Raw genomic sequence first — 13,085 nt, forward strand, 5'->3', positions numbered from 1 at the left:
ACCCTGTGTGTCTGAAAACGTTTTTATTTTTCCCTAAAACTTGAATGATATTTGACTGGAGAAGAATTTTATGTTCCAAATAATTTTCTCTCCAAATTTTAAGATTACTGCTTCACTTTTTTTAAACCCACACTCAGTGCTACTAAGGAAAGTACAATGAATCTCACCTAGAAGCTTTTAGGATTTCCTCTTTTATCGGTGTTCTGACGTTTCTCCCTGATGGTTTAGGACTGGGTTTTTTTTTCCATTCATCTTGCTAAACATTTTCCTTCATAGGAAATATGTCTTTTCTTTCTTCTTCCTTTTGAAATCTTAGGACTTTTCTTTCAATTATTTCTTTGAATATTTCATTCCATATATTCCCTTGGGCCTCTCCTCTGGAATTTCTATTATTTTTAATGTTAGAAGTGCCAATTTCCCCCCTATACTTTACATCTCTTTTTCCAATATCTAACAACCCTAAGTCTTGGGATGATATCAAGACTCAGATTTCCAGCTCACTAATTTGTCCTTCAGCTATGCCTATTCTGATATTCAGGGGAAAAAAATCCAGTAAGTGTCTTTCAACAGTCATATATTTTCCTTTTCTCATGTTTTATTTTTTTCCTCATAAAATCTGTTTTAATCTCACAAATGCAGTATGCTCTCTTACCCTTTTGAGCATATTAATTATACTTCCTTTTTTAGTGTGAGAAAGATTGTTGCTGAGCTAACATCTGTGCCCATCTTCCTCTACTTTATGTGGGATGCCACCACAGCATGGCTTGATGAGCGGTGCTAGGTCCACATCCGGGATCTGAACCTGCGAACCCCAGCTGCCGAGGTAGAGCACACAAACTCAACCACTATGCCACGGGGCCAGCCCTGGGTTATACTTCTTATAAAATCTCTATTTGTTTATTCTGCTACTTCCATTTTCTCAGCTCTTAGTTCTCAGTTCGATGCTGCTTTTTTTTTTCTACTTTATCTCCCCAAATCCCCCCGGTACATAGTTGTATATCTTAGTTGCAGGTCCTTCTAGTTGTGGCATGTGGGACAACGCCTCAATGTGGCCTGACAAGCGGTGCCATGTCCGCACCCAGGATCTGAACTGGCGAAACCCTGGGCCGCTGCAGCAGAGCACATGGACTTAACCACTCAGCCACGGGGCCGGCCCCTCATGCTTCTTTTGTATGGAGTTGATTTTCCCCAGATTGATGATTCTAGATCACCTGCTTAAATTCATTTCTACTATTCTCTCTTTGTTTTGGTGCAAAAAACGCCTACTGACGGGGGTGGGGCTGGGGGTGGGGGTGTGCCCGTGGTGGGGACTGTCGTGGGGGCTCTTCATTCCCTTTGAGGTTTCCAGTCACCTGGCATTACCCTGCTTCTCCACTCGAGGTGTCCACATCCACTGCTTGTTCCTGGGAAGTGGGCGTGGAGAGGGCTCACCTACCTGACAGTCCCTACAGAGCACCTCAGAGCTCATCCCGATGCCTGTGTCCAGCATCTGTGACCCAGAGCAACACTGAGACACCTTGTGTAGCATCATACTCAACATGTGTTTGGGTTACAGTGTCCTCCTTTCATCAGATCCCTTCCTCCTCTCTCCTTTTTTGCGTAATCTTTCCTAATTCCTGACCCAACTACCAAGGGCACACTTTCTTGTTTTACAGTGTCATTATAGATTCATTTGCTCTTTTTCTGTAATTTCCAAGAATTTGGGGCAATTGGGAAGACTGGAGCATGCTGTCTTGATTCAATTATTCCAACACATTACATTTGTGGAGTTTCTCTTTAACATGAATACTCTGGTAACAGGAATAAAATAGATTTTTAAACAAGGTATTTGAATAGTACAAACATATAATGTCTGCATTGGGGATGAAAGAGAAGTATACAGATGCCATATAAAAGCAATGTGTTTTTCTGCAAAGCCCTCTCTCACCTGAAGACAGCCTCAGCTGGATGAGACATGGTAGTTGCTAATTAAATGATGTGTTTGCAAGGCTAAGCCAAAGTTTAGACAGACTCACATAAATTATCAGTGTATCTATTAGTTTTTTTCTTGCTGAAGTAACAGCTGTGTCTTTTTTAGGAAAAAAGAAAAAAACCTTTAAAACCACACTTAAAAAAAAATGAACCTATCAACGTTGGAGTGGGGACAGCTTTGTGATATGAAAGGCAAACAACTCCTGCATCCTCGTGATCTGAGATCAAATACTTTGATTCAAATACTAGGAAAACAGGGATATTTGGGAAGGCGGGTTCCAAAAAAAAGTCATAATGACTTAACGGCTTTCTTTTCTTTCTTGCTATTCATATGAAATGTTTTGAAGACATTGTTAGAGACAACTGCTTATTCTTTTTTCTCTCTCGTCACTCTTATGGGAGGAAAACATAGTTAAGAGATGAAAATATTATATGCACATTAATAATTTAATTTTTAAATTAAAAAAGTCACCTCAAAACTATAGAATTCAATCAATTCGATTGGTCATTCTTGAATAAAGATTTATCATCTATGTTTTCTATCTATTTTGTAGGTGAGCTTATGATGATAAATTGTGTGGGTGGTGATGGTGGAGGAGAATAATGACAAATATTCAGTAAACCTTGCTGAGAAAACAAAACACATCGAGAATTTCCCTACCAAATTCCTAATCTGTTTGTCTTTGTCAGGTCTTACCATAGGTAAAAATACTTCACATTAATTTGATTTTGTGACATGATTTTTTTTCCCTGAAGCTGTGATTAAAAATTATTATGACAGCATTCTTACCTAGACCAATAAAGCCACATTTGCGACTGGTGGGTGTGGGCAGTGGACACACACATACACGCGCGTACACACCGCCACGGATGAAACCAGCATTTTTATCATCACCCCAAACAGAAAATACCAGGCCCTGTCATTACCCTTTAACACCTTTATCACGTAAGACCAACTTGATGACTGAGCCATCAGAGGAGAGCACAGGTGAGGTCATTCTGGGGGTGTGGCCTGGTGCCCTAGAGGGAAAGCTGCAAAGCAACCTAAGGTGTGGTTGCTAGAACAATTAAACGGCCTTTGGAACTCAGACGAATTAATTGTATCCCAATTAGAGTGGCACAGGTGCTTTTTGTCAAGCACATTATTCCCTGTTATTGGGACAGAAAGCTGCTGACAATTCCATGGCCCGAAAGCATCAGCCTCTTAACTGTGACAAAACCCTGATGTATCTTGGGTCCTGAGACGCGTGTAAAGAGCAGGACAGAAACCACCTGAGTCCAAGAGTGAATGCAACGTGCTCTGATGCCCCTGTGTCCATATTGACTTCCACTCTTCTTTTCAGGCATAAATACTTTCAGTTCTCTTTTGTTTTGGAGGATGAATGATTTGGTTTAGCCAGAAATTCTCTTAAATCCTTAGCACTCTGTGAAAACGGAATGCACGATCTGTTAATTGGAATATACTTTTTTGCCAGCTATGTCTCTGGACTAGTACGATAATTTTCTAAAATATGTTTGGTTTCTTCTAATACCATACCGATTTCTTTCTAAACTTAACTCACAAAGGGTTTTTCTGTGTGTCTGTACTACGTCTCTACTGCTGCTAGCAGAGAGCTGGATGGACCATTGGTCTATCCAGAAGAGCATTTCTTTTGTTCTTTTATAAACAGGATTTGATGACACTACAAGCTTAAAAAAAAAAAAAAAAGGAAGAGGGCATTCTGGGAGAGGATATGAAGGCCACAGGTAAAAATAAATTTTCTCTCTTCCCAAAAGAATAAGAGTAAGTGACCTTGAAGGCTTTGAGTCTTACTGCAGAGAGAGAGAGAGAGAGACAGGGCTTAGGATTTATGTGGAATGGTACCACTGGAGAGTAAACTTGTGTTTCTCTCTCCTTTAGTGGGATGGGGACTTGGTTTCCCTGGGTAATCACTAGAGTCCCCACGGGTGTGGGTCTCATTGAAGAGGATGACTTGTCACTGCTACATGGACGGTACTGGCTTGAAGAGATGGAGGAGTGGGTCAACAAGTCTTGTGCTTCAAAATTTGGGACCCCCTCCTAGGTAGTCAAGCTCCATAATCAGGAAGGGAATTTGAACTGGTCTCTTGTATCAGGGAGAAAGGACCAACATGCTGGCGATGGATTCTTTATCTCTAGAAGAGAGCTAAAGAGGTCTTGCATGCGTTGTCAAAGTTCTGGACCCCATCAAAGCCCTTCGGCCTGCGAGGAGAGTGGAACGAGCCCTGTGTAGTGTAGGGTTACAAAGGAAAGCAGCCTCAGGCCTGGGGAGATCCTGGAGATGAAAAAGAGGAGGCGTGGGTGCTGGTCCCTCAAGGAGACACCAGAGTGACACTGGGCATGAAACTTCAAGGGTGACAGGAACCTTCGAAGAGAAGGCCTTCATGGACTGAAGGGGCTGAGCACTGATGTTAGGCCCAGAGAGGTCAATGGTAGGCCCCGAGGGGATGGGGTTGCTCAAAGTGTCAACCTTCTTCAGAGGGTCACCTGGTCTGTGCCACACGCTGGCCCTGAAGGACTTCCCTGGGGGCAGTGAAGAGCAGGTCTGGGTGAGCCGCAGTAGAAATCTAGCTTTCAACAGTGACAGACTCTGACGTGGCAGCTCAGGCTGCTGGCCAGACTTCCCTCTTATTGGGTCTGAATGCAGTTCCTGGGCAAGGCACAAGAAGCGGGGAGCCCAAGAGAGCAATACTGGCCTTCTTGGCACTCAGGCACTTAGAAGCTCCACCCAGTTTTGATTTAATTTGTTGAGATCAGAGAGACATGACTACACCTCAAATATTGTGTTCTGGAAAACTTTCTCACAGTTAAGAGGTAAATTACTGCTATTTCATATTCATTATGAAATTAAATTTAATGTTATTTCATTCATTCTCATCATAGTACTAGAAAACATACATTAGACAACAGGACTTGGTGTTCTGATTACATGCGTTTGTTGCAAAAAAGAAAAAAAAAGCCAAGTGAGAAGAAGGAAATTTCCAGAATTTCCTTCCAACTCACACTCCCTTATGAAGTTTGATTCTCTGAACCTATTAATTTTTTTCAACTTGAACTTCTGAAAATGCTGCTCAATTACCAGGAGACATCTTAGGGATACAGGACCCAGAAGAAGGCACACAGCTCAGAATAGCGAAAAATGACTACTACCAAGTTATCCACAGTGCTTCCGTCTCTTCTACGTCAACCTCACCCCCATGTTTCTCCTTTGAAAATCTCTCAAAAGATAAATTTTACCCCTTAAAAATTTTTTATAGCTCAAACCCACATTCCACTGAAAATCAAGTAGCAGCATCTATAAATATCAGCCCCAGGAAGACAATTGAAAGTCTCCATATAATAGTAGTGGAACAATTCTGTATTCTATACACATTGAAAAAAAAAACCCTTCTCCCAGTAAAAGCAGAATAAACAAAGATAATATATAAGTGGCTGAAGTTAAGAGGTATTTGCAATCACCAATTTTTAATATGCATAAAAATAGTTGATTACTTAATAAGGAATGTTATAGAATAAGTGTGACCCTTTCAGCTTGCCTATGATAAGAATCACCAGTATTGACTTAAGCATGCTTTTGCTATTTAACAATATGCATTTAAAATCTGTCCAGCGGAATAAATGTAAGTGCTACACACAGCATGGGAGACGCAATTACTTACCCTGTAGGCTGGCTCTCAAATTCTTCTGACCATTGCTCTTGAATATCCTCTGAAGAAAGATCTACATCCCGGGTGGTTGCAAAATTAAACTCACTGCCTTCATTTCCATGGAAATAAATGGAGTTCCCATCTGACTGACAGCTATGCTGTAGATAAAAAGAGAGCATGGGGTGGCTGTTGAATTGGTTCTGTAGCTGTAAATGTCTTACTCATGTATAATTAGAGATTTTAGAAAAGTCATTATATTATTCCCTCTATGATGGACTCTCAACTCAAAAGAGCTTGTTACTCCTTTTTCTGTCTTGTTTAATTCAATTACAATTTCTTTCTAACTTATTAAGTTATCACAAAAAAGGAGTCAAGAGGCCATTTGAGCTTTGCCACCTCAGCTTTCAGTAAGAAACAAGAATATTTTAATTGGAACAATTTCCCATCTTTACCACAGTCCTTGTTGGGGAATTCAGTGTGATAATGACTTGTCCCATGTTTTCAATACTGTGGTTATGGGCTAAATCACACTGACCTTTTCAATATTCCATATATTTCTGGCTTGCCATTCAAGCCTTTCACAATTTGTCTTTAAATGGGATATGAGTAGAATAGCCAGCTAATCAAAACATGGAATACAGAAAAGGTCAAAGTAATCCCTGATATGATCATATATTCTCAGCTAGCTTTTGAGTAAAAGCTTCCGACCAGACCTAAGAAGTGCATGACGCCCCCAGTAAGGAGCTGGGAAATCACAAACTTTGTTATTCTCCGAAAGAACACTAGTTTTCTCACTAGTAATAAGTCACATATAGAGAAATGATAATAAATGAAAGATCAAACATTCTTTTACACTTTATACACTCTTAAAATGAAACAGAAATGAAGAAACATAATTGGACGGAAAATATCAGCGAGGCCCAGTGACTGTAGGTTCTACAGGGCAGAGATCATGCCCATTTTGTTCCCTGCTATATTCCAGGTCTTAGCACAGTGCTTGGCATATAGCAGGAATTCAAAAACATTTCTTCAATAATTCAATACATGAATGAATGAATGATCTGGGTATGCCTTTTCAGGTAATCAACCAACCTTTTATGGAGAACTTATGATGTAGAAGGCATCAAGGAAGGTACTGGGGGAAGGGGTTTATAATGCAGTGTAATAATACATAATCTTTGCTGTCGAAAAATCCCAGTCTAGTTGAGATACATGGAAGATAGGTCTCAATGCCAGGGAGCATGTGGTAAGTGCTAACGGGTGAGAGAAGGTAGGAATCCCTGTATCCAGGGCTTGTCTAGATGAGTAGGCTTCGTGGATGACCAGGTCTTCAACTGGCTTTAGATGATGGATAAAACTCCAAGTTGGATGACAAATATGAATGAATGACAAAGGTGATAAGTAGGTGTGACTTTGAGAATTAGACTGGAGCCGACAGTGAAGGATCTTAAATGGTGGTCTAAGAGATCTCTACGTTATTCTGTTGGCAGTGGTGTCCTAAAACAGGGGAGTGAGGTGTGCAAAGAAATGTTTTATGACAATTAAACTGGGTAAAGCTGGTAAAATCAATTGAGGGAAGAACCAGAGCACTATATGGAAAGTGTAAACAAAGCTGCCAGAAGCTTCCAGAAGTTCAAGAGAGTTGGAGCATACGACCTTGGGGGGTCACTTTACAGTGCTAGGATTAAGCATATCCACTGGGCTGTCATCATCTCAGAAAATACTGTAGTGTGTGGCACACATGCCCCAGAACCTTCTTCACACCACAATGAATACAGACTTTTCACAGATGCTACACTGACCTCATGAAATGCGATTCTTAACCCACACAGGTTGCTTGAAACCAGGATTCAGTTTATTTAACAGTAAATAGAAACTGTCAAGTGATGACAAACCCAAGGACCCTCTACTGTTATCCTGTAAACATAATGGAACTAGAATAATGAAGATCATTTTCCTAACAATAAATCTGCTGAGCTCTACATCATGGTTTTCACAATTATCTTTACATTTGGAATCCTGAAAAACTGTCGTCTACATTTATCTGGAATTAATAGGAGGGCTCTGACAGCAATGCAAATGACACATTTAACCAACGTCTAAGGAAATGGCACATATGAATATCTATACACGTGAAAACAGACCATTTATACTACAATTTAAAAGAATATATTTGGGTAATAAAAAGAATGGCTTGCTTAACATGAAACCCTGGTCATTTCTGGCTCACCACCAATTTAACTATTTCAGTTTTGGTTCCATTGACCTCAGAATTGTGTGTTAATATTTTAAGACTCCGTGTTATAAATAATTGTTTTGCTACTCTTCCAAGATTTATACTATTAAGATATTTGACGCACATTTTAATTTAGTTGAAATGGAAAATTTATTGTCAAAAAACAAATCATGGGTCCAGCCCTGTGGCCGAGTGGTTGAAGTTCTCTGCACTCCGCTTTGGTGGCCCCGGTTCATGGGTTTGGATGCCAGGTGTGAACTTACTCCACTCACCAGCCATGCTTCGATGGTGTTCCACATATAAAAAGTAGAGGAAGACCAGCACAGATGTTAGCATAGGGCTAATCTTCCTCAAGCAAAAAAAGAGGAAGACCGGCAAGAGATGTTAGCTCAGGGTGAATATTCTTCAGAAAAAAAAAAAATTATAAAACTGGATAGCATTCTGTTAAGCTTGTTTCACAAAATTAAAATGAGTTGACGTTTTAGAAAAATAAAAATATATTTTAAGAGATCTTCTTGTTAATTATTTTGCTGTCACCAAATACCTTTGGTAGTTGAATAGTACATTTGAAATTGTGCACCCACTGAAAAGTCGCTACCAAAAGTACCTTTTTGTCACTATAACTGTAACAGTGCCAGCATATGAAACACAAGTAATACCTACCACATTGAGCATAAAGAAAGCAATCTGAAAAAAATTAATACTCATTTTAATTGAATGCTAACCAATTTTCACACTGGTGGGATCTAAAAACTAGGAGGATCCGTCCTTGGCAGGTTTCCAGGAAGGACAGAATGGTATAGTTTTCGACATAGTTTTAGCATTTCTATAGGGAAAGAACTGTTCTTTACCAACTTGCAGTAAGAGAACAATACTCAATGCCAATCTAAATTCAAACAAACAGGGCGGTGGTTACATCAGTCAGTGTCGGTCTCTGCACCGGAAATATCCTAATCCTGTCTGTCGGGTGGAAGGGAAGATTCATAGTTAGGTCTATTCTCCCTTCCCAAACAGGCCCGATGTTCCTGGGTATGGAGGGGGAGAAGGAGTGCTCTTGGAATATTCTCTTCTTCACGGTCTGAGTAGAGTGCCACACTACCAAAGACGCGTTGTGACACACCCAAAGTAAACAGTCACAGCTCAGTGGGAGGTGACTCAACCCCCCCCATCTCTTAGCAAGACAGGGCTGCCATTTTCTGGGTACCAGGGCCTGGAGACGCACAGAACCCACCCACAGCTGCAGACGGCTTGCTCCGCTCCCCACCATGCTAAGGCGATCACGATAGGATTTCTGCCTCAGCCATTCTGTGTAGGACCCACTGTTTTCAAAGTTTGGAGTGAGGGTAACACAAGCCAGCGAGGTAACAGTAGGACCATAAATAGGGGATAGTTTGTGTGAAACTGGTGAATTCCTGAGACATTTGGGCAGGAATGGGTCTACTGAGAAGTCAATTATGTATAGACCCTGGATTTAAGAACCTGTGTCTCATTCTGAGGATTCCTAAATCAATTACAAGGCAAGCTAGAGTCTTGTGCTAGTTCTCTTTCAGGATTGCTCATGGGGGGCTCAATGTCTTACACTGGCCTGGTTTCCTAGATGCTCTCCAAACTAAGAATTTAAGCCTCAGTGCATTTCGACTGAGGTAGAGTCCGTGGCCTCCGCTTGTCTGATTTCGCATCTCTGCCTCCGAATGGGAATCCATGGCCTGCTTGCTCAGAGGTTGCTTGAACCTTCTCCTAGAATCTACCTCAATTAATTCAACACTTACAGGAATTGAGGAGGTTAAGGCTGGAAAAGAACCAGATACTGGAAACCAAAAACCATCAGGATGACAAGGAATGAAGGCTCAGTTGTGACCCATCCTCAAGGAGTTTGGGGATTGGAATCAGAAGGCCCGTTCCCGTGCATTTTCTCCGCTTAATGGCTACACAGTTTTGCCTAAGTCATTTAACCCTTCGAGGCCTCAGTTTCTCACACTGGAGAATCTACTCCCTAGAGACCCTGTTAGAAGCACAATAATATTATAACAATATACAGAAGTGTTTTTCTGAAACTTCTAAGTACTATACAATAATTGTTGTTTTATTTCTGAATATGTACTTTCCCCCAAAAATAAACGATTACATTCCATACTCTAAGCAGTAGGTGACAGAGAAATAGAAGAGTATTTAAATCTATTTTTAATTGTGTTTCTCGTTAGAATAGTTATTAACATTCTTCAGATCAGCTTAAAACCTTTAGTAAAATGTAAAGAAATATGCCCCACAATACAATCTGATAAAAATACCGCAAACATTCATTCATTTTCAGGGCAGATAGAACCATCAATTAGAACTTTAAAAGCCCTCCAAATTTTGGCAGACTACCAAACATTCTCCTAAGACAGCAAAACTTAATAATGCAAGATGTCTGTCGCCACTTTTCTTACAGATGAACTTGCATTGTTTAACATCAATATAGTTTGCTAAAAACCCAAACAAAATGTGCATTAAAAGTATGAAAAGAATTTCAGGAAATTGCTCTCATTGATTTTAATACCCAGCTGTTTTTGTTCAGCATCTATTCAAACTCATATTACTTATGCGCAATAACAATTAAAATCTAAACGACTTCAAAAGACAGTTAAATGTGGAGCTTTGTGAGACACATGAGCTTGAATTCAGGACTATTTTGAGTATAGTAAAAATCTATCAGGTTTTCTGGAGCAAATGATTATAAACACCATGTGACTTCCTGAGTCATAGATTTTGACTGACTTATGGTGAGTATATATCAGGTAACTAAGCATTTATTTTTGGTAAAATAAAAGCATAAATTCTGCAGATGACTCTAGGTATTTCTTTCTATTTCTAGCCCTACTAATGTACATTAGTTATGATATTAATCACAATTATTTTTACTTGGTTTTATTATTTTAGCATTGATCAGTGACATACACTTTATACTTCTAAGTATTAGCAGATCTCCGATTTTTAAAAATCCCTTAACTATAGTCCTTATTTGTTTCCATTTGTTAATCAAAAATATTTTCCTATTTTGCTGTTAAATGGGTTCCCTTTCCTTGGAAAGTAGAACACAGTGTAACTAAGTGACAAGAATTTGCCATTCAGAAAAGCATCAACAGGAAACATCACTGCAAATTCCTCACTGTAACAGGCCCTTGGCCACAATTCAGGATGGCGTTTTTCTAAGGTTGCTCCCTGCACTCTGCTGAAAATGTTAATGACTTCACCTCTGTACTTGTAAAAGTACTTGCAATGGCCTCCGCCATAGTTTAATTAAGTTTTCATCAAAGATGAACACCGAGGCACCTCTTAATATTATCTCCCTGGGGTCTAATGGCCCTGATGATTCTTTCAGACATCTGTAGCCTTACAATTTATTTTGCGACGGTATCCTTTTTGTTGGGATGAGGATACTGGGCATTTGGGCCATGCCAGCTTGCAGAGCGCTGGTGGCAGATGGAATGAAATCTGCCTGGTAACCCTTCTCCTCCACAGGAGCAGAGAGCCATCCATTTCCTCCATTAAGGAGTTGTCACTCAGCCCACCCAGCTGGAAGACCATTTTTGATAGCCAAGCTGGCTGGTGGCAGACAATTGAGATACAAAGTGCACTTTAAAAGGAAGCTAAAACATCATTTGTAGGAAAATTGAAAATGCATGGCTTCCACCACAGCCAATTTTTTAATGACTGTAATATTTTAAGTGATTATTTTTGCCACTTCAGATTGCTCCTTAGAGAGGAGAGGTTTTTTAATTAAAATCTAGGCAATGCAAACAGATGAGCTATGAGGAGCAGAGGAAAGAGAAATAAGATGAATAAAATTAATTAAAATGGCATTGTTGGCAAAGCCATAAATTAGCCTTAGCCACTGTCTGGCTGGAAATAAAATATATTGGTATTTGAGTTTCCGGATTAAAGTGAGATGTGTGACTGAGTGACTGGAAATTGACTGAATTATAGCCTGCATATCATTGTGTTTCCTAGGTCCTTCACTATGCTATGGCTATTATCACATAGAAGTGAGTATTTCCTACATCCTGGTTCAATGGTCTTTAAAGGGACAGACTTTCATGCTATAAAAAAATCAAAATAAGAAGAGAATGATGTCTCTCATGAGGCAAAATGAATTTCTGTCCTTTTCCACACATTCAATGCTGGGTAATTTAATGCCAGTTAAAGAACTCAAAACTTGGCTATGAACACCGTCCAGGTGCGGGAGGGCTGAAGTGCATTTTCCCTAGTCAACACAATAGATTCAGCCACGGTGAGTGAATTTGAGGGAGCTTAAAGAGTATTTTTTCCTCATTATTTTCTGGATTCATTAAGTGTTCACATTTGAACCACTTTGTACTAAGATTTATAAAGATTCAATTTAGGGTATATTTTGTGACACGTGTATAATTACTTGGCAACAGTTATGACAACTCTAAAATGGCAATAGTGACGGATCTGAATTGGAGTAATGAGAGGAAAAGTAACAACGTAAATTCCATAGGGCACTTGTTAACCTTGTCTATGGGATCAACTTGACTTTCACAGTGTCTGAGCTTTTCAGACTTGCCTCCTCAAATTAAGGCCGAGGATGCCAGGCACAACACGGGAGGCTGCATGATACCAAGGAATGAAAGGGCCGAGCTTTATGGCAAAACATACTTGGCCATGAAAATCAAAGCTGTTTCATCTTGGGGAAGCCGTTTGCCGTTGAGACACTGTTTTTCCATCTGTGAAATGGGGCTTATTGTGAAGATGAGATGAGACAACTTGCAGTAGATCACAGGTAGTAGGTAACATGCCTACTAAATGGTGGTCAATCTTAGAAATCAGTTAATGTTAATGCCTTCCCCTTTTCTGCTCCATTTTCATTCATTCCTTTAACAAACTTTACTTTAATGAGCGTCACTATGCAAGTTATTGTGCCCTGTGCTGTGCTAGGTACAAAGATGATGGAAAATGTTACTACGCTTTTGATGATCATAGAGAATAAAATAAATTTCACTCACTGAATATTTTGTTAACTTAATTAGTGATTAAATGTGTCAGCTTCAGACCAAAAACAAACGAAAATGGTGCATTGGGTAGGCAGGCTCTGGGGATTCGTATGAATGGTTATTTTCAGCAGAGTTTTTCAAAATTATTTGTTTCTGTGTTATTGCCACTCTTGTCATGGTGATTTGGCTCAATTCCATGTTTCACTAATGCTATTCCA

General features: G+C 39.8%; 1 protein-coding gene across 2 annotated transcripts in view; it reads right to left on the reverse strand.

Annotated features, from left to right (window-relative positions):
* RELN (reelin) overlaps nucleotides 1-13,085 on the reverse strand; it is a 459,089-nt gene that overhangs the window by 175,737 nt on the left and 270,267 nt on the right. For both annotated transcript variants that reach the window (XM_023638850.2, XM_070265359.1), the window contains exon 11: nucleotides 5,650-5,795. In XM_023638850.2, coding sequence (XP_023494618.1) covers nucleotides 5,650-5,795 — 146 coding nt within the window. The remainder of the gene's footprint in view (nucleotides 1-5,649; nucleotides 5,796-13,085) is intronic.

The sequence above is a fragment of the Equus caballus genome, chromosome 4, assembly GCF_041296265.1.
Source record: "Equus caballus isolate H_3958 breed thoroughbred chromosome 4, TB-T2T, whole genome shotgun sequence".
Lineage (NCBI taxonomy): Eukaryota > Metazoa > Chordata > Mammalia > Perissodactyla > Equidae > Equus > Equus caballus.